At 42.2% G+C, this 27,638-nt stretch overlaps 1 protein-coding gene across 3 annotated transcripts in view; it reads right to left on the bottom strand.

Moving 5' to 3' along the window:
* The window catches only part of grin1b (glutamate ionotropic receptor NMDA type subunit 1b), a 55,283-nt gene that overhangs the window by 6,753 nt on the left and 20,892 nt on the right, over window positions 1-27,638 (bottom strand). Inside the window, exons 4-20 of one of the 3 annotated variants that reach the window (XM_036980380.2) lie at window positions 23,308-23,370; window positions 22,537-22,634; window positions 22,041-22,162; window positions 21,232-21,406; window positions 19,902-20,046; window positions 19,535-19,621; window positions 14,792-14,930; window positions 14,533-14,660; window positions 13,777-13,941; window positions 13,524-13,642; window positions 11,201-11,313; window positions 10,782-10,930; window positions 6,463-6,620; window positions 6,072-6,233; window positions 5,689-5,798; window positions 5,223-5,368; window positions 1,790-1,900 (exon numbers count right to left, since the gene is read on the bottom strand). In XM_036980380.2, coding sequence (XP_036836275.1) covers window positions 1,790-1,900; window positions 5,223-5,368; window positions 5,689-5,798; window positions 6,072-6,233; window positions 6,463-6,620; window positions 10,782-10,930; window positions 11,201-11,313; window positions 13,524-13,642; window positions 13,777-13,941; window positions 14,533-14,660; window positions 14,792-14,930; window positions 19,535-19,621; window positions 19,902-20,046; window positions 21,232-21,406; window positions 22,041-22,162; window positions 22,537-22,634; window positions 23,308-23,370 — 2,190 coding nt within the window. The remainder of the gene's footprint in view (window positions 1-1,789; window positions 1,901-5,222; window positions 5,369-5,688; window positions 5,799-6,071; window positions 6,234-6,462; window positions 6,621-10,781; window positions 10,931-11,200; window positions 11,314-13,523; window positions 13,643-13,776; window positions 13,942-14,532; window positions 14,661-14,791; window positions 14,931-19,534; window positions 19,622-19,901; window positions 20,047-21,231; window positions 21,407-22,040; window positions 22,163-22,536; window positions 22,635-23,307; window positions 23,371-27,638) is intronic. The other 2 variants (XM_036980378.2, XM_036980379.2) reach the window with 2 other exon arrangements.

Here is a 27,638-nt window from a genome sequence, read left to right as displayed (position 1 = left end):
AGAAGTACAGATCAGGGTTGGGTTATAAAAAATATCAGAAACTTTGAACATCCCACGAAGCACCAATAAATCCATTATTAAAAAATGGAAAGAATAGGACACCACAATAAACCTGCCATGAGAGGGCTGCCCACCAAAGGAGGGCATTAATCAGAGAGACAACAAAGAAACCAAAGATAACCCTGGAGGAGCTGCAAAGCTCCACAGCAGAGATTGGAGTATCTGTCCATAGGACCACTTTAAGCCATACACTCCACAGAGCTGGGCTTTACAGAAAAGTGGCCAGAAAAAAGCCATTGCTTAAAGAAAAAATAAAGGCATGTGGGAGACTCACCAAACATATGGAAGAAGGTACTTTGGTCAGATGAGACTAGAATTGAGCTTTTTGGCCATCAAGGAAAACGCTATGTCTGGAGCAAACCCAACACCTCCCATCACCCCGAGAACACCCTCCCCACAGTGAAGCATGGTAGTGGCAGCATCATACTGTTTGGATGTTTTTCATCGGCAGGGACAGGGAAACTGGTCAGAATTGAAGGAATGATAAATGCAGGGAAATCTTGAGGGAAACCTGTTTCAGTCTTCCAGAGATTTGGGACGGAGGTTCACTTTCCAGCAGGAAAATGACCCTAAGCATACTGCTAAAGCAACACTTGAGTGGTTTAAGGGGAAACCTTTTGGAATGGCCTATTCAAAGACCAGTCCTCAATCTAATTGACAATCTGTGGTATGACTTAAAGATTGCTGTGCACAGGTGCAACCCATCCAACTTGAAGGAGCTGGAGCAGTTTTCTTTGAAGAATGTACAAAAATCCCAGTGGCTTGTTGTGTCAAGCTTATAGAGGCATACCCCAAGAGACTTGCAGCTATAATTGCTGCAAAAGGTGGCTCTACAAAGTATTGGCTTGGGGGGGGATGAATACTTATGCACGCTCAAGTTTTCAATATTTTGTCTTATTTCTTATTTGTTTCACAATAAAAAATATTTTGCATCTTCAAAGTGGTAGGCATGTTGTGTAAATCAAATGATACAAACCCCCCCAAAATCCATTTTATTTCAAGGTTGTAAGGCAACAAAATAGGAAAAATGCCAAGGGGAGTGAATATGTTCGTAAGCCACTGTATTATATTATATCTCTTTTCATTCCCAGCAGCATTTGTTGATTGAAACACTACAAGTAAATATTGTTTGGTCAAACACACTCGACAGGAGATCCCTTAAAATGGAAAGTCTGTGGAAAGAAAAGAGAATGTAAAGTCTGTTACCCGGTGCATTTGGCTTTTTCTTGGCCATTATTTTTGTAATGAAAGGAAACAAACACACAAAATGTGACACACACAAAGGAAGGTGCAGCACAGACCAATCAGTGAAAGGAGACAAACACACATACACAACTAAAAAGGAGAGCACAAACCAAAATGGTGTCTAGTTTAGCCACAGGAGAAAGACCAGCATAAGGACTAGCTCTTGTATCCCTTTGCACAGTAGTCATTAAAAACACATTTTTTTATCAAAGAAAACGATAACCCTTAGCTTCAGACTGCCTACTAATGCTCATATCGATTTCCTTCTTTTGGTTTTGGACAAATGTCTGGATGGTTTATCGATGACTGACTGACAGACACGTGGCCATGACTGTAACTCCATGTGTGAGGGTGACTGACACGAGCCTGGAATGAAACGTTTTGCGAGAAGAGATGACAGAGGAGAGAGAAAAAAGGATGAGGTAAAGGAAGAGAGGAAGAGAGAGAATTACAAAGGAGGGTGTAATTTCCTTCAACTCCTTACCGTGTCTTTGGAGGACCTACGTCTCTTGATGTTGGAGGCCAGGTTGGTACTGATGGACCTAAAAGAGGTTTTCTGTTTGGAGTCAGGCTCTGCTCTATCACTTTTCCTATCCTAAAATAAATATATATGTAGAAACATTATTGGTGTTCCCTGATGAAGGAGTGTGTTTGGTCTCAGTGCCCCCCCCCACCCCCCCCCCCCACACCCCCCACCCTCCCCCAACACACACACATTACTACATTACTGTACACCAAAACTGCAGAGTAACTTGCAGAGTAGTTACACTACTCTCTATTTCAATTACCAGCTTTAATATGGTCCCGTATCTCATGTCCACTTTCTGTCTACACCCAATGCCATGTGGACATATAAAGTATCCTAGAATTGGAGCCGGATTACTATTAAAATCTGGGTATATTTTTCCTGGCTACTTTTTGAGGACTGCCTCTGATCTCATGGCACAGTAAAATAAGAACCATCCATGGTTATTTTACTCCAAGACAAAAAGCAAAAGCGTGAGCAAAAGAAAATGAGCTAAAACGAATGCAATAAAGACAACAATAAGGCAAAGCAAAACCTTTTTAGGGGGGGGGGGGGGGGGGGGCTGGTTATACAATGATCAGTAAGATCAGTAAGGTCCGGTCCCTTTGCGCTCTACCAACACTAGCATAATGGTGTTTCTCCCACGACAAAGAGAGCGATGAAGACTAAGAGGAGCAGGGGAAGTAGATTTTGGTAGTGGGTGTGACTTCAACCAGAAAACATGCAGTGCAGGAAAACCAAAAGGGATACAGTATGTAGAATGAGTGGTATGATGTCGAACCTATAGGCCAGCACTGTCCCACATGAACTTGTGTCTTCTTGGTGGCTATAATCCCCTAATAGTCCTTGACTCCTCAAAAAGCCTGGACCAGGTCAATTCCACATAACAGATAAGGGAGTCTGATTATAAATAGCTAAATACTGTATATTGCTTTGTGATTTGTTTTACATGTCTAAATCATTTGGAACATTCTTTTCACGTTTTACCCTTTGAAAAACAGTATATCAGTATATTCAAGAGATTATTACAGCCAGGATATCAACAACAACAGTGAAATCATTGCAGAATCCCCCTTTACTATCTCCACAATTGTGTTCATCTCCTTTTCATTGCAACCTTCTCAGACCGTTCACCATTGAATGAGGTTGCTCAACAACACCGCCTTCATCAGAGGGCTGTCTGGAATCGTTTGAAATGCTAATACAGCCCGAGGACAGGCGACTAGTCATGCATTTCAAATATGGGGAGAAATATAGTTGGTCGAGAAGCATACAGTACATGTAGTGCACCTGAAATTAGGGCACGTTTTTCACTGGTGCCCGTTGTTCGTCTGCCATTATTGTTGTTTAAATATGGACATGTACACCCTTCATACATATGGCTTAGAGTATAAATCACACATTATTAATCAATAATACATCATTCAGTCAAAAGCAGGGCATCCATCTTTTAACATAATGAGAATTTGTACAGTATTCATTTGACCTTACAACAATACACAGTGGCCCAGTGGACATGTCCCAGCACAAATATTAGCCGGCCTTGCTTGTGTTTTTCGCCTTCCATAGAAAACAATACCGAATACAACATCTAAAGGAGATCTATTTAGACTTGTTTACCTCATGGCTCAGTAGTCGGAAAGAACAAGACAATTTGTCAAAGCTTCAAAGAGCAGTAAGTGCTCTCTCTGTTGAACTGAACAAGGAAATGCTTTTACTGTTGTCACAGCCTGATCTATTTTCACTTGTCCTTGTGTTTGTATCCACCCCCCTCCAGGTGTCGCCCATCTTCCCCACTTATCCCCTTGGTATTTATACTTGTGTTTTCTGTCTGTCTGTGCCTGTTCGTCTTGTTTATTCAAGCCCACCAGCGTTTTGTGTCTCAGCTCCTGCTTTTTCCAGTCTCTCTTTTCCCGCCCTCCTGGTTTGACCCCTCAACTGGTAGTGTACCCCGAATATAGTACTCACAGGTGACAGAAAGTTAAAGGACCTACAAAGCTAAGCAGCCACTAGCTTTGGTCCCATCGCGAAATGACAACAAGTTGCTTCTGGTCTGCAACTACTAGAGGAAAGCACACTAACGCTTTGGACCAGAGAACATTTTCATGATGTGAGATTCACATTAGCTGGTCCCACTTGACACAATCATCAACTTAATTAAGAAATATATAGCTCAAGTTCAACCTTCACATTTTACAACCAATTAGACCATTTTTAGAAAAAAAAGTTTTTCTAAACTGTTGGAGGGTTTAATCAGTGGCTGGGAGCATTGCATGCTACTACAGAGTCTTATATGGCTTGTTTTGTTTGGCTTGAGTTGGGTCGGTGATCACCAGTACATAGTACCGGCACCTTGAATATCGGCTTAAAAAAATATTATGAGCACTGGCACCTATTTCAGATCCACTTCAAGCAATGGCTTGTACAATATGGATTATATGGTGTGTCAAGCTAGCCCGCTTAGCCTTTCAAGACACAAAAGGCCAAAGCCCTTTTACTTTCCGATCCCCCTTTACAAACAGTACATGGACATGATGTGCGTCAAGAGAGACCATTGACCAGGAGATGCTTGGCTGCCACCTGTTGTGCTATTCAGTAGCCTAGCCCTTTAGTGAGAGAGCCGGGCCCAGTGTGCATCTGGCTGACTGTACAGCAACATCAGAGCTTTCTGGTGCCCCACTGCACTCACCCGGGGTGCACTCCCCCGGTGCACCCCCCCCCCACTGCACTCCCCCACTCTGCCCTTCACAGAGAGAGAGGGGTGGGGGAAGGGGGTCATCGTACCCTCCAGGCACCGGCCGTGTCCTTGTGCGCTCAGACACACAGCAGCAGAAGACGAGGATAATGAAATCAGTCCTTTCACAGGCGCTGGGGAGTGTGCTGTACGTATGCATGTAGAGCTGCAAATATCCTTGCAGCTGTTTGTTACATTCATGTTTTGGGAGGGATTTGGAGTGCAAAAAAACATGGGTCTCTCATTATAAGTCATTTCCAAATTTAGAGAAGTAGTATGCAGCCAGCTCAATTTCTATAATACTGTAGTACACCCAACTAGCTCTGTGGAAGATTATAATTTAACTTTTTCTAATCCTGTCCATATGAATCACTCACCAATGAATCACTCGCGGTTACCTGCGACAATTTCAAAATACACGGAAAAGGGGTAGAATAATTACTGAATTGACGAAGGCAAAGAATTTAATTAGATTTCAACAATAGACTATAAGTCTATCCCCAGTGAAGTTTATTATTATTATTATTTTACAACCGCTGACCGGATTTACTAAGATCCCCACTGGCCGCATTAGATCCAGATGTGGCTTGCGAGTTGCAAGTTTGAGACCCTACTCTACAGGATGTTGTCTGATGTGTGAAGACGGGCAGATCATACCTGTAGGTTCTTCCTCCACACGTTGACCGCAGCGAAGGCCAGCTGCATCTGCTTCCTGCGGGCATCTTTGTGGCGCTTATACGCAATCTCAATAAAGATGAGGAAGATTCCAGCAACGATACCCCCAGCAACCAACATGAACACACCTGTTAGGAGACAATTTGGACATGCCAACCTGTTATTTTACTGCCTGCGGTGCACAGGCCATACTATTAACCCAAGTCACCAGTGGCCCCTGCATCCTCCATGGAGAACCATTTTGAGCACAATGAATCTAATGACAATAATCTGTCAAATTTCTGCAGATTATGAAATACCTTCACACCAATTTGAATACCTACACACCTGCTATAGACTAACGTTCTGGCTCACACAAGGGGGGCTACTTCCTTTACACACCAGTTTACTATTTGCATTTCCTCTCATTTCTGTATCATTATGGACTAAATTGGAGAACCGTACATACCTGCCATGTTCTCAAAAGTGAGGGTGGCCGGGGCATTACTCCTGGAGTCACACTCCTGGTATCTCACCCAGGTTTTATCTAGTTCCTCCATGAACCCATTCTCATGAGAGCTGTTATGGGAGAAGAGCCAGATCATACTTTAGGTTAGGTCTCAAACAGTAAATACTGATACAATACATAGAGTATACTATGGGGTGGTTTCCTGGACACACATTAGGCTTAGTGCTGGACTAAAAAGCTACAGTATTTCAATGGAGACTCTCCATTGACCATGCTTTTTAGTCTAGGACCAGGCTTAATCTGCATCCAGGAAACCACCCTTATTATAATATTGTATGGTAGCATGTTGCTTCAATAGTATCTTGTTGCTGGCCAATATTCACCTAAGAATGGACAGGGAAACGTTTTGCTTCCAAGGGCTGTCCTTCCGCATGCCTATGCCGAAGCCGGAGCGGAAGAACAGCTCTCCCGTTGTCACCAAGTCACACTTCTGTGATGCCTCAAACTCCAGGACGGCAGAGTCCCAGATGAACGCGTGCAGTTTACTGAGGGAGGGAGGGACACGGACAACAGGGAAGAGGAGGAAGGGATTGAATGAGTGTACGAAAATGCACACTAGACAACCACATCATGTCATTATTGTCTTCCTCACACTATTGCTCACCTGGGATAGCATAAATACTGTACATTCAGCATTATGGCCTCCCCCATTGGAATTTTCAGTGTATTAAACCCCCACCCCCATCCCCTGGTGCTACCCCAGCTGTTGCTCACTTGTCGCGCACAGCTTGGATGGCCTCAGCAGCGCTTTCGTAGTTGTGCTTCTCCATGTGGCGGTACATGGTGCTCAACTCCACTTGGCGCCGGAAGTAGATGTCCACCGAACTCTGCTTCACTGTGGCGTAGATGAACTTGTCTGATGGGTTTCGCAGCTGAGACACAGAGACACAAACAGAGGCACAGCAGTCAGTCAGTCATCCTCCATGACTGTCCTTTACATAAGCTTTCACCCATAAAATATCTGCACTCAATGAATGTTGCTGTTGCTTGTTTCCCCAGAATGCCATCAGCATTTCTTATCATTTTAAATTAATCTCAATCTTTCATTGATCCTAGGTGCATCAGGTGCATCTATTTTTTATATGTGTGTCTTTGTAATCACTGATGATGCTTGTGGTGATTTAAACAATTTCCCAAGTTGGGATCAATAAAGTACTACTACTACTCTACTCTACACTCCCTATACTGCCGACTTTCAATAATAGCTTTTCACCCAAGGTCTATTTGGGCCCTCTCTAAGAGTTCCTATTACCAAGAAGAATAAAATGAAGGAGAAGACAGAGACGATTTAGCGAAAGACCTCCATCTTGTTAGCATTAGTCTTAACTCCAATGGGAATGCTAACCGTTCATTTTTAATAGGCAGCGTGGTGCATTCTGGGTCAAGGAGTGCATAAAAGAGAACAGGGGGTACACATGGGTTCGCACTGCTAAAATTGCATTGCATACAGTACTGTAATGCGGTAAAATACAGTATACCATTTATGTAGCATAAGCTTTCATACAACAGTGAGTCCACATATTCTCATATGTGACCCAAGTGGGAGTCAAACCCAGAACTCTAACGCTGCTAGAGCCACACTTTTACAAACTGAGGCACGTACAGAAGAACTATACCATAATAATTCAATCAAACGCTGAATCTCAAATAGCCGCCTGTCCCTTTTTAATAGCAGGACAATGGCACACATTCCAGCAAATAAACCTGTTTAAAAAAAACACCGGTCTAAATAAATTGTTTACAAGGTTACCATGAGTTGTTTACAAGGTTTAATGTTTGATTTGTTACAGTAAATAATTCAGTAATGACTAAATTTTTTTGGACAATAATCCTTTTTTATCGGCAGAAAGAAACTGCTAACCATTGGCTACTAACAGCTGACAACTGCTAGCTAACTGGCAAGCACAAAAACAGTCAACAACTTCGGGAGTACAGACCCCAATAAATTGTCAGATCGCCCCCTAATGGTGAAAGTAAAAACTCCTGAAGATTAACAGTCAAAGAGGAGAATAATGATTATGCTAAGGAAGTTTTTTATTTGAAATAAAGGCATACTAAGACAAAATAAATGTGATACAGTGTGTAAACTACACATTAGTGCAGGAAATGAACAAATTTAGAAAAATGCTGGAAGTGAATGCTGGAATTCAACAATTAAATATGCAAGTGAGCAAAATATGCAAAATATGCATTAAGGAAATGGACGCCTGGCTCAAATAGAAGCCTGTCTTTAATAACCACCTGTTTAGTCCAGTGATTTAAGCAAATACTCTGGCTCTTCCTTTCCTATGGCGATCCTCACGAGAGCCAGTTTCATCATAGCGCTTGATGGTTTTTGCCACTGCAAATGAAGAAACTTTCAAAGTTCTTAACATTTTCCGGATTGACTGACCGTCATGTCTTAAAATAATGATGGACTGTTGTTTCTATTTGCCTATTTGAGCTGTTCTTGCCATAAAATGGACTTGGTCTTTTACCAAATAGGGCTATCTTCTGTATACCACCCCTATCTTGTCACAACACAACTGATTGGCTCAAACGCATTAAGGAAAGACATACCACAGGTAACTTTTAACAATGCACACCTGTTAATTGAAATTCATTCCAGGTGACTACGTCATGAAGCTGGTTGAGAGAATGCCAAGGGTGTGCAAAGCTGATATCAAGGCTAGGGTGGCTACTTTGAATAATCTCAAATATAAAATATATTTTTGATTAGTTTAACACCTTTTTGGTCACTATATGATTCCATATGTGTAATTCATAGTTTTGATGTATTCACTATAATTATACAATGTAGAAAATAGTACAAATAAAGACAAATCCTGGAGTGAGTAGGTGTATATTAAATACTGTATATTATTTAGTATATGTAAAGACAAGATTAAATCAAGAATAGTCTGATGGGTGACAATATTAGCCTATCAACTGTGAATTATATATTTACCGGGAAATTTTAGGCATTATCAAGTGCTTGTTAAATTGTGAATGAGAGACTGATCAAGTGTGTCCAGACTGTGCAAAAAAAACTAAGCAGAGCTCATGGTTTTAATGCAACTTTTTTCAAACCATCAATCAGGCAAGTGCACAGATAGGGCTCTCTACCTGTGCACATGCCCCTTTTCCCTTCCAGTCTCTAAAGCAACCTTTTGTTTTGGTATTTTGGTATTTTTGACAGGTCTGTGCACGGCCCTTAGTACAATACAATACTGTAAAATGAATGATAAAAAATACGAAGATGTATGATTGCCATCCTCATGAGCTGACCACCCTCCCTCAGGCCAAGGATGTGGCATGCAATGACACCAATCCAGACCAAATGCTCACAACAGGCTTGATGCAAACGAATGCCTGCTAAACATTATGGTACTTTCATTTATTCAATTTGATTACGGTACACTTATACTGAGTTTACCAAACATTAGGAACACCTTCCTAGGGATGCTGGCTCATGTTGACTCCAATGCGTCCCATAATTGTGTCAAGTTGGCTGGATGTCCTTTGGGTGGTGGACCATACACACAGGATACTGTTGAGCGTGAAAAACCCAGCAGCGTTGCAGTTCTTGACACAAACCGGTGTGCCTGGTTCTTAATGTTTTGTATACTCAGTGTATGTTGTAATTATATCTGAACAATGCATAAATATTGATGCAAAAATAGCTAAGATGGGGAGAGGTCTGTCCATATTAAAGCGCTGTTCTGCCTTCATAAGAAATGCTATCAACAAAGCAGGTCCTACAGGCCCTAGTTTTGTCACACCTGGACTACTGCCCAGTCGTGTGGTCAGGTGCAACAAAGAGGGACTTAGGAAAATTGCAATTGGCACAGAACAAGGTAGCTCTGCTGGCCCTTAAATGTATATGGAGTGCTATGTTGAATGCACAGAGCTGTCTGTTTGAACTACTAGCACACAGCTCAGATACCCACGCATACCCCACAAAACATGCCACCAGAGGTCTCTTCACAGGCCCCAAGTTCCGAGCAGACTATGAGAGGCGCACAGTACTAAATAGAGCCATGAGTACATGGAACTCTATTCTACTTCAAATAACTAATGCAAGCAGTAAAATCAGATTTAAAAAACAGATAAAAATACACCTTATGGACCAGCGGGGACTGTGAAGACACACATGATAAAATACGCACTATACACACACGTACACATGGATTTTGTGTTTGGATTTTGTGTTTGACATGTGGTAGTAGAGCAGTGGCCTGAGGGCACACACTTAATGTGTTGTGAAATCAGTTTTTAATTGTATATAACTGCCTTAATGTTGCTGGACCCAAGGAAGAGCTAATCGGAGTCTACAGTGCCTTTCGAAAGCATTCAGACCCCTCGACTTTTTCAAAACTTTGTTACATTACAGCCTTATTCTAAAAATTGTAAAACATTTAATCCTCCACAATCTACACACAATACCCCATAATGACAAAGTGAAAACAGATTTAGATTTATTTTTGCTAATTTATTATTATTTTTAAACAGAAATACCTGATTTACATAGGTATTTTCCGACCCTTTGCTATGAGACTCAGATGCATCCTGTTTCCATTGATCATCCATTTTTCTACAACTTGATTGGAGTCCACCTCTGGTAAATTCAATTGATTGGACATGATTTGGCACACACCTGTCTGTATAAGGTCCCACCGTTGACAAAAACCAAGCCAGGAGGTCGAAGGAATTGTCCGTAGAGCTCCGAGACAGGATTGTGTCTAGGCACAGATCTGGGGAAAGGTACCAAAAATTTTTGCTCCAGCATTGAAGGTCCCCAAGAACACAGTGGCCTCCATCATTCTTAAATGGAAGAAGTTTGGAACCACCAAGACTCTGGCCACTCGGCCGAGAGCTGGCCACTCGGCCAAACTGAGCAATTGGGGGAGAAGGGCCTTTTAACCTGTGTGTCGTGATCTCGTTTGGTGTGTGGGGGGGGGGGGGGGGGGACGACGACGACAAAATAAATGTATGCACGATAGCGCACGCACACAGCCGGTTTGGGTTCCATGTTAGTTTGTGTGTGTGCTCACCCTGGGGTCATTGATGCCGGTGATGCGCTCCTCAGGCCGGTCCAACACTAGGAAGGCTGCCAGATTGGCTGTGTAGGATGCCACAATGATCATGGCAAATCCAGCCCACACCATACCTAAGATCCTTGCTGAAAAGCTCCGGGGTGCTCCTACAAACACAATCACAAACACAAACATAGTCACTCAGTTAACAGCAGCCAATTTCAATGTCCACTTGAATAGGTAGTCTACAAAGATCCTATTGAATTACTATATACTGTATGTTTCTATTAATAAATGACAATATTCTATACAGTATATAATTCTACGAGGTAGTCTGCATCTGAAGTGAAAACCTATTTCTATATACACTTGGTGCTATCTAGGGATTAGGGTACCATTTTAGACACGTACATAGACTTAGGCCAGTGGATATTTACCTTCTCCTATCCCGGAGTTCAAAAGGACCCCCCAAGAGAACCACATGGCGGAGGATAAGGTGAGGGCGTCCTCTTCTTCTTCTTCGCTATTCACTTTAAACCTTCCAAATGGGCTGCGGTGCACACAAGACACATGTGAGCTCAGGTCTCTTTCAAGACACCAAACCTCCAACCTTTCCCACTGGATACAAACTGGTTGAATCAACGTTGTTTCCACGTAATTTCAACAAAACAATATTTTTCCTTCTGAACACAATGTGGAAAACTGATTGCATATGCAAAAAGTAATCAACATAAATCCAATGACAAAATTTCAAATCTTTGTTGAATTCACTTTGAATTGACGGTACAGAGTCAATGTGCGGGGGCACCGTTGTCGAGGTAATTGAGGTAATATGTACATGTAGGTAGAGTGGGGGGCAATGCAAGTAGTCTGGGTAGTCATTTGATTATATGTTCAAGAGTCTTATGGCTTGGGGGTAGAAGCTGTTTAGAAGCCTCATGGACCTAGACTTGGCACTCCGGTACTGCTAGCCGTGTGGTAGCAGAGAGAACAGCCTATGAATAAGGTGGCTGGAGTCTTTGACAATTTTTAGTGCCTTCCTCTGACACCGCCTGGTATAGAGGTCCTGGATGGCAGGAAGCTTGGCCCCGGTGATGTACTGGGACGTATGTACTACCCTCGGAGGCCGAGCAGTTGCCATACTAAGCAGTGGTGCAACCTGTCAGGATGCTCTCGATGGTGCAGATGTAAAACCTTTTAAGGATCTGAGGACCATTGCAAAATCTTTTCAGTCTCCTGAGGGGGTTTTGTCGTACCCTCTTCACGACTGTCTTGATGTGCTTGGACCATGTTAGTTTGTTGGTGTGGACGCCAAGGAACTTGAAGCTCTCAACCTGCTCCACTAATGCCCCGTCAGTGAGAATGGGGGCGTGCTCGGTCCTCATTTTCCTGTTGTCCACAATGATATCCTTTGTATTGATCACATTGAGGGAGAGGTTGTTTTCCTGGCACCACACAGTCAAGTTTCTGACCTCCTCCCTGTAGGCTGTCTCATCGTTGTTGGTGATCAGGCCTACCATTGTTGTGTCATCGGCAAATTTAATGATGGTGTTGGAGTCGTGCCTGGCCATGCAGTCATGAGGGAACAGGGAGTACAGGAGGGGACTGAGCACGCACCCCTGAGGGGCCCCCGTGTTGAGGATCAGTGTGGCGAGTGTGTTCTTACCTATCCTTACCACGTGGTGTGGCCCGTCAGGAAGTCCAGGATCCAGTTGCAGAGGGAGGTGTTTAGTCCCAGGGTCCTTAGCTTAGTGATGAGCTTTGAGGGCACTATGGTGTTGAATGCTGAGCTGTAGTCAATTAATAGCATTCTCACATGGGTGTTCCTTTTGTCCAGGTGGGAAAGGGCAGTGTGGAGTGCAATCGATATTGCATCATCTGTGGATCTCTTCGGGCGGTATGCAAATTGCAGTGGGTCTAGGGTTTCTGGGATAATGGTGTTGATGTGAGCCATGACCAGCCTTTCAAAGCATTTCATGGCTACAGACGTGAGTGCTACGGGTCGGTAGTCATTTAGGCAGGTTACCTTAGTGTTCTTTGGCACAGGATGGTCTGCTTGAAACATGTTGGTACTACAGACTCAGACAGGGAGAGGTTGAAAATGTTGGTGAAGATACTTGCCAGTTGGTCCGCGCATGCTCGGAGTACACGTCCTGGTTATCCGTCTGTGAATGTTGACCTGTTTAAAGGTCTTACTCACACGGCTGCGGAGAGCGTGATCACACTGTCGGCCGGAACAGCTGATGCTCTCATGTATGTTTCAGTGTTACTTGCCTCGAAGAGAGCATAGAAGTTATTTAGCTTGTCTGGTAGGCTCATGTCACTGGGTAGCTCTCAGCTATGCTTCCCTTTGTAGTCTGTAATAGTTTGCAAACTCTGCCACATCCGACGAGCGTCAGAGACGTTGAGCTGACGTCTGTCCCCAGTGGGATGTCAGTGCAGTTCTTTATTTCACGTGCCTGTGTTGTGTTAAGTTTCACTTGCCACAGACATAAACAATTATTTCAGCCGTTCATTACAAATGCACGGGGAACCTGTGGCATAGGAAAGGTATGGGGAATTTCCCGATCCTATGTGGCTCAATTGGTTAAGTATGGCACTTGCAACGCTAGGGTCATGTGTTTAATTCCCGCTGGGGCCACCCATATGAAAATGTATGCATGACTGTAAGTAGCATTTGATAAAAGTGGCTGCTAAAAGGCCTATTTTATTATTAATGTGATCAGGTTATTACTGTGCACAGACATGTCGTTGTTTTACCTGAACCGGTCTAATAGGTAGAGCATCACCGCCACCACATGGACCGATAGACCCACCAGCAGCCACAGGGTGCTCTGAAAGGGCTGCATGAACGAATCCAAAGTACTGCGTGGTATTTCCTACAGTCAAACAACAGCCAGTGACTCATTCATTCTACTGTGAGTAGTACTATACTGGGTCATAGTTGTAGGAAGAAAACAATAGCTTCAATGGGTGCCTGTCTGAGCAGCAGGAGTAAGAGCAGAGAGCATACCTTTTTCACGAGGATGGTAAGCCCCTGGTACTTAAAGGGTTTTGAGAACTCGATGTACTGGGCGCGTTCGTTGTTGATCGTGAGCGGAGCCACAATCATGTCTGCCAGGCCACCCAGGAGCTCTCCCATCATGCCGTTCCACTCCTTCTTGTTGCTGTTGTTCACCTGATATAGAAAGAGAGGGGCATCCACTGTACTCTACATACTTAGTTGACATTTCCAAACCTGATTGATGCTTGGATCAGCCAAAAACTGTTTGATCACAAATGCGATCCTACAATTACATAAGATGTTGGACTAAATTGCACTTTAGCATTATGCACATAACCTGTACATGTACCCTTATATTATTGCAGTTAGCAAAGATTTTGCCTACTGGCCAATTTTTTTTTTTAATATCCATTGATTATCTGTTGTTATTGTTTTTCAATTGGTGATTTTGTCTAGAAAAACATTGTCCTTTCGCAGCCTACACAATATACAGACAAAATACAATCAAATCGAATGGACTAGTCTGTCATTTGTTGGTCCCAATAAAGTAATTAAATATGAACTGTGGTGAAGGTGGAAAATAACACCCAAGAATACACATCGATTGGCATTTCATATGTGGTAGTCCACACTATACCACACATGTAGCCAGTACTGCATTTCTCTGTGTGATAATAAACATTACCTTGAACCTTGAGGATGGTATTCCATAGCACAAGGGGGTTCGGTTCTAAAGCTGCAGAACCATATGATCATCTTACTTACCCGCTCCTGTGTACCAAACTTCCCATCAGCCACCAGATGAACCTCATAGGTGAAGTTCATGGTATCCGCTAGTTTAATCAAGAGGTCAATGCAAAAGCCATAGCAGCATTGGGGTACTATAGGCTGTCCTATAAGGGACAAACGACAAACACAAAATCAGCTGAAAAAACGGATATTGAGAGCAAATCAACATATACAGCCAATACAGACGGACTATACTGAACTAGTACTTGTGTATATCCTGTGGCTGTCTTATTACCTGGGATGGTTCCATTGGGGCCAGTGCATATAACTTTTTGGACATCTTTAAGTCCATTAACAGTTTTCTCTTTTTGGCAAGTTCCGTCACTTGTTGTAGGTTGGACATAGACAAATGGCTCCTGATGAATGGTTACTATCTGTGAACAATAGAGAAGGGCAAGTATGGCGCCAACACATTTTGGTACACAGACATTCAACACAAGGAACAAGTGCTTGGGTGTATGCATTAGCGCACACCGTAGCAAATTTTTTTGCCACAGAAAAAGTTTTCAACAGAAACAATTGGACAAATTCAGGTAGGTCTCTCTCCGTTTCTAGCCATTTGGTTCCTAGTGAATACACCCCCGGTTATGCAAGACCAGGGCGGTAGCTGCACATGAGCACACCAAGGTCCAGACCTCAGTTTTTTCTACTTACTGTTGAGAGTTAGAGTAGTAGGTGCAACTTCTAAACTTGTTTTTTCTCTTGATGTATAGTATGTCACTCACCGATAGTCACTCAATGAGCCCATCTCATAAAATGTTTTAGATTGGCAAGTTAGTCTAGTTAGTCTTGCCAGCTATCTAAACCATTAGTAATCATTACCAACCAGGCACGCAGGGCATTTGCCCAGTGGTCCTGACCTTTAGGGGGCCCCCATTGATTTTGTTAGTCCCTGTCACTTAGATATAATATTAACATGGCCTAAGTCATGGCAAAATGTGTAGAATTGCAGGAAATTTGCTTTTAAAACGGCACAAAAAAAGTTATGTAAAGTAAACTCATTTGTTTACATTTAGCTAAGGGAGTGGGGGGGGGCTTTCCAAAATAGGGGAGGGTTGTCAAATGTATTTTTTTTGCTTTGGGGAGGGTTGTGTGTTTTTTTTATTTGGCACATGGGAGGGTAGTGCATTATTTTGCCTGGTTTACATGATGTAGTTGCAGGTTTTACTATATAACTAGCCACATATCCTCATCTGCTTGCATGCACCTCCCCTATACCAAGGTGTTTTGGTAGTCCCCTTATGCACTACGCTTTTCCGTGTGCTAACTTTTACTATACCACAGGTCAGTATAGTCTACCAGTCTAACGATCCATCCTGCCCTCTATCATAGTGACAGATCTGGTATAGGCTAACGAGCAATCATACCAAACATAAAAGCATTCAAAGCTGCATACAATTTCAATATGAAACCACAAGAACAAATAGGACTACCTAAAAGGCAGCGGAGATGCAAGGTGCATCATTGCGCATGAAAGTAGACATGACAAACAGCTCAACAAGCTCCCCTATTGATTTTGTTTTTGGGGCAATAAAATTGCAGACTAGCCTACAACACCACAATGAAATGAATAATTTAATTCTTGTTTTCAAGCGAGTACTAACTTCTACTCTAGGTTACAGTGAAAATGTCAGTTGAATAATGGCAGATTGTGATTTGCATGTTTCATTCGATTTGGATCAGGCACAGTAGCAGGTCAGTCTGGCTGTATTTTTACTTCTGATTCTGAATGCGCTGTCAGTTGCAGATCATCATTCTCCCAAGTCATCCTATAATAATGTGTCCACATATGCTCCCGCAGGCCAATTTATTCAGAAGAGCTTAACACACGCTCTGCCTCCTCTCCAATCCGAGCCGATATTCTTTGTTCACATAGAAGCTAAAGCTTCAATATGACCTTAATATTTATAATTAAACTTGTAAAATGTATTACCTTTTATATGTGCCAGAAACACAACCAGTCACACATTTTTCATCTGAGTAGGCTACTTCAAAAGTGTCCTGTAGGCCTGTACATGTTCATCACAAACATACATTCCAGCATCTTCAAAATGGCTTGACATTAACAGGGTCAGATAAAAAAAAATGTCACATCATGAGAAAGCAGCCAGTTTATTAGGCTACAGATGAAATAAGTTATTATTAACTTCACAGGGTGGTGAAAGTGCACAGGGATGATGTTGATGCTCCTTTCAATAAATGTCTAGGGTTTTATTCTGGCGAAATGATGACCGATGCTTGGCTGCCATTTGACAAATAGAAATCATCTCGTACTTTTATCCATAATAATCTCATAATGGGGCAGCAGGGTAGCCTAGTGGTTAGAGCGTTGGACTAGTAACCGGAAGGCTGCAAGTTCAAACCCCAGAGCTGACAAGGTATAAATCTGTTGTTCTGCCCCTGAACAGGCAGTTAACCCACTGTTCCTAGGCCGTCATTGAAAATAAGAATTTGTTCTTAACTGACTTGCCTAGTTAAATAAAGGTAAAATATATCTAGATTTTAAATCATGTGGCTGTACCTGCGCTGTATCTGCAAGCTGTTGGTTAGAGCGAACATACCAATACCAGTGTAGGCACAATCGCTATACCTATATACAACCATCAGTAGGCCAAAATGCTAATATATTTTATATTAATATCATACAGCAGGCAAGCCTATAGGCCTATGCATCCAAAACCCTAATGAATTTAGAGCTACAATCTCTGACAGCTGAACCTTGATGGGGACAATTATTGTTCTCGGAAAGTAGCCTAAAAACAAAACAAAAAAATAGGCTATGAAGTTTTGCATGTGCTACACATCGTAACCCAATGAATAGTGGTTTTATAATTTGTTATAATCTGTTTTTAAAGACACGTAAATGTGGCTAATTTGGCCAACATCCCTCGTTGGCTGCGCCAGGTCGGTTCTGAATGCATATTGATGTCCAGTAAATTTCTCAAATGTCCGGTAAATTAAAATATTTACTGTCATGTTCACTGGCGCCACAGGGAACTCTGAAATGTGCATGTTGTTTTTATGCAGATTTTAGAATATTTGCATGAAATTAGGTCCCCAATTGGATGGAAACCTAGCTATATGCACCCAAAAGACTCTGGCAAGTGCACTAGTCCTGTGTCACATTGATTATGCCTGCACATCATGGTTCGCCAGCAGCCCCAAACATCTAAAGAATAAGCTACAGACCAGACAACATTTGTACTTAAACTCTCCCTTAATACTCATCTGGAAGTTGAGCATTTTTTGTCTGTATCTCTGTAATGTGTCTGTATCTATGTAATTGTATATGTATTTATGTAAAAAACGTTATTTTCAATCTCGGTCACTTAAAAAATATTTGTGTATATATATATATATATATATATATATATATATATGTATTTTTTTAACTGATGAAATCAATCAATCAATCCAAATGACTCAAGAGGGAGCCCCACGGCACTTGATTTGAGCTGGGTTCGGACTTGCCGTGCTGGAAAACCAGGGAGTTTATTGAAAGTTCCAGGAATTTTGTAACCCTAGTTGCACCATTGTTCTTACATAATAAAACCATATGCAATTTCAGTAGCACATTTCTTAGAGTGATGGACTGTCCCATCCCCGCGGCCTCAGCAACAGATTAGTCCACTGAGACAAGCGCGAATCAGGCGGATGTCTTGTGCACCATGAAAAATATATACATTTGCCATTGCTCAACTAAAGAAATCTCAGTCGACCAAAATTGGGTTAGCCCTAGTAGGGAGGGATGTATTTTAATTTTTTTCTGTCGAGATTGACATAGTCTATTATTATGGTGTTGAACAGGCAAATCGTCATTTTGAAGTGACCAAAATATGCTTCGTTCATTGGTTGTGTGGTGCACAGGCACAGAAACCTGTTGGTGGGAAAATTTGTTGCATATATTTTATATAATTATATTTATGGCATCAAAATGTGGAAAATCATTGTCTGCAGCTGCTTCTGATCATAGTGTAATGAAACAGTTAGGGAGAGTGATCTCTCCGTGGTGGTCAGCGAACCCTCAACCTTCTGGCCCAAAAAACATGCTCAAGTGGAAAAGTTGATATCAACGTTTATAAACATAGGGTTGCTACATTTATTGTTTGTGGTTGTAAACATTGTTTTGAGGCAATTTTATGAGAGGGGGGGTGTTCAATTTATTTAACAATACAAGGGGAGGATCATGTGAAAATATTTGTAATGTTGGGCAGAGGGGTGCATTTTTTTATGACACCTTGAGTTGGACCAGTCCCCCCCCCTCAGTAAATATACATCTGTCCCTAATAAAATACTTTTTATGCTAACAGATCCCTCTGTACATATTCAATTATAGTTTTCAATCCCTGTCACATCCTGATCTGTTTCACCTGTCCTTGTGACTGTCTCTACCCCTCTACAGGTGTCACCCATCTTCCCTTGTGTATTTATACCTGTTTTGTTCAAGTCAAGCAGCGGTTTGTCTCTGCTCCTGCTTTTCCTCAGTCTCTCTTTTTCTCATCATCCTGGTTTTGACCCTTGCCTGTCCTGACTCTTAGCCTGCCTGCCGTCAGGTTCCTTGGCCTCTACTCTGGATTATCGACCCCTGCCTGCCTTGACCTGTTGTTTGCCTGCCCCTGTTGTTACAATAAACATTGTTACTTCACACAGTCTGCACTTGGGTCTTACCTTGATTACTGATAATCCCGGTGCTGAGTTAATGTGTAGAAGCAAATTGTATAGCTAATAGGCTATGTGTTTGTAGAATGTGTAGAGGTGTAGAGGTGAATGAAGCTTCAGCAACCAATGTGATAATGGCAGGGTTAATTTTTGCTAGTTTTTGCTGTTCTCCAAATAGCATTTTAGAGTTAAATTAAATTGAACTTTCCAAAAATGTCTTGGATGGGGGGGGGGGGGATAAAGCCCACTTCCCCTCCCCCTCCAGACCTCACTAAAACTCAGATCCTGGCTACGGCCATGTGCTGGACGTAGTAGCTACCTTTAGTCTGGTAGACATCTGGTATCCTCTTGGCTTCTCCGTCTCTCCTCCTGGCCAAATTATCTTCCTCTGCGGATTCATCACCACCTACAAAACCAAAGAAATAGAATGGCTAGTATGGGAAAAAGTAATTCAGACAGTACAATCATATGGCACGCTAATTTAATTGGGCTAGTTATTTCACCTCCATGTACAAACCACCCCAAATATTAATGTTCCCCATACAACTTGGTTTTATACATTTGATAATAACACAAGCACAAAATGATAGCACCAAGGCATAATTACTTAATTTAACACTCAATTTAAAAAAATACTGTATTGTGTACAACTGGTAACATAAAACATTTAATAAAACCCCCCGTACTTGCGTGCCGTTGAAAATGCCCACTTGCACCAGCCTGGTCTTTTGGTAGTTGAGGATGCTGTAGGTAGCAAACCGCCTGTCACCATCGTCATTAAACTCGATGCGTCCTGTCAGGCCATCTGGGTACTTGGATGACATCAGCACTCTAGAGTCCAACAGGGAGATCGGAGGGATGGCATCATCAGACAAATCATCCCAATATGACGTGATGGGCTTGGTTGATGAGAGGGGGTGAGATGGGAGATTGAAAACAATGAGGATGAAGGGAGGAGGGTGGGGGTGGGGGATCTTTTTGGAACTATAATGCAACGCATTTCGAATTAAGTGTGTGTTCGTAAATTCAATCTGGAGTGCCAGAGTGCGCTCAAAGTGCGTTCTGTGCATTTGTAAATTCAGAATGTTGTCAGATTGTCCATACATAAATTCATAGCATTTCGCTCTCAGAGCGTTCAGAGCGCACACTCAACCCTCTGGCCGAGGATTAGGGTTGATGCGAGCATTCTGACAACACAACAGCAGTTAAGCACCCAAGCTAACTGGTTAAGGTTGGCTAGCTTGCTAGCTACTTCCAGACACAAATGAGAGAACACCTCACTCTGACCATTTTACTCGCACTAGCAGAACTGGTTAGGCTGATTTAATGTTATACAGAGCGTTGGTGACTGTAACTGTGTGGCTGGAAACAACATTTACTGACACCGGCCATATTCAACGGGTGTTGAGCATTTGTAAATGCATCAGTTATTCTGCTCTCTGGCACACTCAGGCGAGAGTGCTCTGGAATCAGAGTAGATAGCCAAAGTGAATTGACAAACGCACCCTAAGTCCTCTGATGTAGAATCCTCTATCCCCTTAATTCTGAGTTCTGTCTATGTAGTCTTGCCAAAAGCCAGACACTACATTTTGGAGGCAAAGGAAATGCAATTTGAGATGTACCCACCAAGGCTAGCCCAACCCGACTTGAATTTGACCTGCATGGCCCTAAATGCCAATGGAAACTAAGCTTAATTTCTCAGAGAATGCACAATGAGACAGGGATGATTTTCAGGGGTCTGACTTGGTCTACTTCCAATTAGAACTGCTCAGAAAGGAGGTCTTGTTTTCAGACTGCCCTCCCTGCCCTGTCTCCCAGCAACCTCAGGTGCCTGGGCCAGCATGTTCAGTTTTATGTTTTGGCCCTTGTCTTATACTGAGGACCATACAGGACTGTTCTGGTTATATTCTGGTTATTTCAAGCTGACTCAGACCTACTTCTGACTGTGTGCAAATAAACAAAAACAAAAACAAAAAGTGTTTGTTTAGTTACTCTCACTATTACTTGTGGCCTTACCGTTTGAAGAGCGGTCCAGTCCTCCAGATGTTTGTGTTGCCTACACAGCCGCGAGGCGGTTCTGTGATGTTCTCCTTCTCAAAGAGCTCCTGGATGGACTGTGCCACCACAGCCACGGCATCGTTGATATGCGCCGACTCGTTCTTGCCGTTGATGAGCTGAAGGCCGAGCAAGCCTGACCAGTCAACAAAATCACAGTTTTAGAGAAGCACTCGACCCGAGATGGCTAATATTAGGCCATGAACATTAAACTTGCTTATATAGAAACAACAAGTACCTATTAAGGATAGGAGTTAGGTTGGGGATGATACTGTACAGAACATGGGTTAGGGCAAAGTGAGCATGTTGAAGTGAAGGTTATGTACAGACGTGTCATACATGTAGCCAGGCAACAAAAAAAAATGCAGTTGTAGCTTACCATCGGCTTTCTGTTACACTTCAATGTGGGGGTAGCAACACACTTTTTCTAAATTAGCCCATGAGAGCCAGACACTCATATTAACGTGAATTCAAAGCAATGTAGATTACAAAAACCTCTATTTCATTTGTTGTCTACTGAAAAAAAACACACAAACTAAAAATGGAACAAACAAAAGATGTTAGACATTTAAAGCACAGTACAATGAGAAATAACTTGTTTTAAACCTTTAAACAAACAAATGTTTAAACGTTCAAACATTCAATGTATTACACACCACACTGATTAGCCAATGAGGATAAAACATTTGAATAATAAAGCAATGTGACCAGCATGACCGATCTGTCACACAGTCTGTGAGAGAGGCATAGGGTATAGGAGCAGGACATACCATCTGGTGCTTCACTCAAAGCTTTACCAGACATCTCCCTCTCTCCAACCAGCCACACGTAGCCAGAGCCCGTCATGTTGAGCTGGCGGGCAGCTTTGTAGACCGACGCCGCTTCGTCCTCGCTACAGTCAGATACACATCATTACCACAATGGCAGCTCCAGTCAATCTCCAGTGACTACACCAAGAGTACAGTACATGTCAATGTTTATTTTGTTCGGTGCAATAAATGGTTAGTTCATCCAAAATGTACAGGACCACTACAGGCCAGGGTACCAATAACATAGGGACACAGTATATTTGTTTTTTCATTCTTAATATATTATTATTATATTAATATGATATAATATATACTGCATGTGTGTAACCTGTATTACTATATACTACTACTGTATAATGATGTCATCGAGTCCTGATGGCCTCATAATAAAGACGTGTCTGTGTGGTATATGAGGTTTAGAGGTATAGTGCAGTGAGGGATGTAGATGGGAGCTGACCTGGCAGAGAGGATGATGACGCGAGCCTCCAGGTCCTTGGCCTCCAGCAGCATGGATGTCAGGTTGGTGTCTTGGCTGAACAGGAGAACTTTCTCTGCCTGCAGTTAGGGGACAAAATTAGCAAGGAGGAGAAGGACTCAGCCCTGAACCATGCTGCCTTCAGTTCCTCTTTATCTTTTTTTGGGGGGGGGGGGGGGTGGAAGAAATGGAAAAAAAGGTTCCAAGATAATCTGTTTAACTGAAAAAAATCGAAGCTGGTAGGAAAAATTGTTCTGCATTTGTGCATGCAAACTGAGGGTTATCAAGACTCCAAAGAGGAACGTGCAAGTTAGAAGTAGAGAGGGAGAAGAAGATTGATGCAACCGCAAATCAAAGTGGTGGAGGAAGGGAGGAGGGTGGTGGTGGTTTCTTTCCCAAAGAACAAAAGAAGAAGGAAATGCTGCAGAAAGGTAGGAGGTGCCATCTGGATTGTGCCTGTCCCACACGTCCAGATCTCCACAAACTTTGTCAAAGTAATAGACTTGCAATCTCCTTGGTTTGAACACATGCAACCCTTTACACAAAAATAAAAAAGGTTGGAGGGGGCATTTCATTTTGCTGAAAATATACTAAAAACCCATTCTCGACTGAAATCATAAAAGAAAATGTAAAAATACGTGCTACCAGGATAAGGATATCTCTGGAATCGGTTGTTGACTGTTTGACTTTCTAGTTTCTAGTGGCTACGTTCAGAGAATTGGTGGGCGGCGTGCATTGACCATGCAAGTATACCTTGGGTCCTCGCTTGTTGTCATAGGACAGTTGGTCGAGGTTTTCATAGTTCTTGTTTTTATTCTGATGAGTAATGTGCACAGAGAAAATATGCAGACACAGAAGGATATTATAAACAGTTATAAATGGTGTGCAGTAAAGCATTCCAACAAATCTCCACTTTTCTGCTTCAACTTGGGATTCCCAACACTGGGGCTTGCAAAAACATCAAAGGCCTGCTCACAGCATCACAGATTCCTTAGGTTTTAACTGTCTGACACAGGCATGCTCCACCATGGTGTTGTGGGAACCAAAAATATCCCCCAGCGACATTGCTCATTCAGTAGTCTATAGTCATTCTCAAATGGAAGGCCAATGGCAAATGCAGCAAGTTCACCAACGTATCTAACTGAAACAGCATTAATATCTAAATGTAGTATAATCAAATAGGACTGTAGGAAATGTATTAAGTTAATAGAATTTCCGGAAAAATTACATCTTAGTGTTGCTCTTGGACAATTTTTCACAGATCCTGTATCTGAAAAGGCAAGTTCTCTTCATTAGTATATTTTACTAAATATCCAAATAATGTTTCTCCCTTATTCCTCTTCAATTATTATTTTAAAAACTGTATGTTGATATAATACAATATGGCATGCAGATGGTCTGTCTAGACACAAAGCGCCCTTAAATATCCCTTAAATAGTCCCTTAATTATCCATTAAATGCCACAAGGTTTGGGACCAGAGTCTTGGATCTTTGGATAAATCAGCTAAATATAGTGTGTATATACTGTGTACATACAGTATATTGTGTATATACTATATATTGCGTATATACAGTAGTATTTAATTCCAATGGTATAAATAGGTCTGAAGATCCATAGCTTTAAAAGCTGCTCAGGTCTACAATGTAAACCCAATGATCTACACAAAAACATAACAATAATAAATATAGTCTATATCTATGTGTGAAGCTAATCATACATGATTTATACGTATTAATGACATATTAGTCTGGCGTTGCTATACCTCCAAAATCACGTCAGTGTCAAGCCTCCCTTGGAGGTATGGAGAATTTTGTATTGCAAAAAAGGTTTGAATGGTCCGCTGGCTCCCAGCCCTCCCCCACACGCCCGTAGAAGGCGTGTGTTATGTGTATCATGTTATGTGTATCACTGTTTTCCGTCCGGGTAGTTGTAACCTATGCTAGTTTCAAGTGCTAGTGTGGCCGACAGTCTGCGATTTAAATTTATTGACATTGAAAGTGGATTACACTGGTAAAGTCAAACGTCACATACTTTTAATGTGGGGCTATGACAGTCAGTTGCAAATGTCTCTTATCTCACCACCACTAATGAGATGGGTGTGCTTGATGCATGTCTCGTTGGAGCTTCTCTAAGTCAGAGGGCGTGGTCGACAGTGCACACCTCATCTCTGCTGTCACATCCAACCTGGATTGATGTTTGGTTTTAATGCAGACGAGAGCACTGAATCCAGCTTCACACAGATATGAGCTGGCAAAGGGTAGCCTACTATGAAGGGTAGCATACTATGAAGGGTAGCCTACTATGAGTTTTATGGTACTTTCAAGACAACTGGGAACTCAGAAACATACAAGGTCTAATCATAACATCAGTGATCTTGATGTCGGAAAGTCGGAGGTCTAGAAAGAGGCCCGAGTTCCCGAGTTGGAATTCTGAGTTGGATGACCTTTCAAAAATATTTTTCCCAGTCGGAGCTCGTTTCTTTTCCAGTTCCCAGCTGTCTTGAACGCACTGAAGTCGGAAGTCAGAGATTTCCGAGTTTCCAGTTCCGAGTCCCCAGTCGTTCTGAATGCGGCATTAATGCTTGGAGGGAGATGGCAGGGTATTCCTTTTGAGTCAGGAACCAAAACTTCTCTGTAGTGACCCCTGAATGTGTTGTCTGCAACATTCAGTCACATGACAGCTCGATCATCTGATTGATTTCACTTACCGGCATGTCAACTGATCCAGGATTACAGTCAAACGGATTGGGAAGCAGGTCCCAAAGTGCTCTTCCAAGTCTTGGAGGTGAGCAGTCATCGCTCGTGTGAGACACTTACCGATGCTGTTTTCTGTTATTTTCTTTTCATTACACAGAAGGTCAACCAAGTCTCTTTTTGTTTACATCCACTGTGACAACAGTTCCTCTCTCAGTTCTAATAATATTTCCAACCCCCCCCCCCCCCCCCCCCCCCTTCAATAACAATCCAGGCTTGGTGTGAAATAGAACATTGTCATGCTCCGATCCCATATCTCAACATAGTTTTGCAAACAGGCTTGCGCTGTGGTTTGATGTACATTCGAAGTTATCTGCTGCAGTATATCTCTGAGTTCTGTGCTCAGCTCTTTTGCCGCCAGTTGCTCTTGGTGTATCATACAATGCATTGCCTTCACCCCATAGACGGAGCCCCATCTGTGAAAAATCCCACCATTCGATCCCATATGGAATCTGTTTTTCGTCAGTATAGCCACGCAGCACATTGAACATTCCCTATGCCGTTTCATGCTCAGGAATCGTAAGACATAACACTATGTCCTCGCGAATAGCAAACCCCAACATGTATAGCAAACAAAAGTCAATGCATGGGCATCTCTGCCCTCACAGCTAACGTCCATTTTGAGAGCATAAGCTGGGGAGTTTCTTAGTCGTTCAGAGTTTCCTCTTAATTGCTAGCAATAGCATAAATTATTTGTTTAACAGCATTACCTGAAAAAGGTATTGATGTGAGTTTCTGTGCCTCTGCCTCCACACACACTGTTTTCACCATTTCAATTGTGTCCGGTAATATCAGTCTCTGCAATAGTATGTGGTTTCATACTATAGTGTGCCTAGCCATTCATTGTGGGAATGATTCAAGTGCAATGGTCAAGTGCGGCCTTTTCCCATGATCTAAGGTTTGAATAATTTTCATTTTGGTTTTTTAGGTTAACCACATTACAATGATTTTGAGATACAAAGACGATATTATAATATATGTATATATTTTTTTTGTATTTGGGAAATTCTCCCAATACCCCATTTTCATATCCCTAGTTTAGAAACCGCTGGGTTAAGGTAATGGTTTTGGTTAGGGACGTCCCAAGGATCCCGGATAGCAAAGACCCTATGCGAACCGAACGAGTGTGCTCGCATACTCCCTTAAAATACCTTTGCTTCAAAAACAGAAAAAAATATCAATATTACTGTTTGTCCATCTTGAGACAGTATACACTTCCTCAAAATAGTCAGAATTAATCTAGGATAACTCAAGAAATCTGTCATAAATGTTCACGATTTTGCAGAGATCTAAGTTGTGCAAATCTAACTAAGATGATAGTGCAGTATTTCTCACAATAAAAATGTGCATAAATGATTTGTCTCTCGTTGAATGACTACAAACACTTAATTGAAGAACCCCTACAGTTGACCAATCAACGACGAAGGAGCGTAAACTTCGGCTACCGACTTCGGCTTGTCTCGAGAAAAAAATGTTGTGTGCAGGAACAGCCGGGAAAAAAATGTTACAGAAGACCAAAACTAACAAAAACATCACAAAATGTTGTCATAGTATATGCACGAACTGTTCCGAACTGTTTCGGATGTGAAGCATGTGTACGGCTGACCAACTGGGAACTCTGAAAAATACGAGGTCAAATCATGACGTCAGTGATCTTGAGGTCAGAGCTCGAGAAAGAGGCTCAAAGTTCCCGTGTTGGATGACCGTTCAAAGAGATTTTTCACAGTCAAAGCTTATTTTTTTCTGAGTTCCCAGTTGTCTTGAACACACTGAAGTCAGAAGTCGGAGATTTCCGAGTTCCAAGTTCCCAGTTGTTTCGAATGCAGCATTAAATAATATTTATGGTCATGTGTGATGTTAGGTTTGATACTGAAGCTCTGAGGCATGTGTCTCTGAGGCATGCATTGAAATCGCTAAGCAGCTAACTTTGAAGAAGTGTGCATATGTGTATCACTTTATCAGAAGTACATCATCAATGATGTCCGAAGCTTTTTGGTGAAATTTGGTGAAAGCGCCGAAGCCTTCAGAAAGCCTTGGTTTCCCATCACTAGCATCTGCATTGGCAGTACAACATTTACTGCAATGTGGCTTCTGCAGAAGTCAGGGCATTCATACTTCTTTCGCTTATGGGGAGCAGAGCAGATCTGTTGTGAAGGAAGTTGTCAAGGAAGTGAGTTTGTGTTTATGCAGGATGTACTGCCCCCACCTACCATCAACCAATCATGTCAATGCAAAGCTATACGGAGCTCTCCGCATTGTTACAAAATTTGAGTGGTGCATGGAGATGGGTTACGGAGCTTGATTTGACCTCCACAAGCCTCTGAAGGCTC

Source organism: Oncorhynchus mykiss, chromosome 6, assembly GCF_057628025.1.
Source record: "Oncorhynchus mykiss isolate SJ-2025 chromosome 6, ASM5762802v1, whole genome shotgun sequence".
Taxonomy (NCBI): domain Eukaryota; kingdom Metazoa; phylum Chordata; class Actinopteri; order Salmoniformes; family Salmonidae; genus Oncorhynchus; species Oncorhynchus mykiss.
Note: the sequence above shows the minus strand (reverse complement) of the source record. Positions and strands in the feature narration are given on the sequence as shown.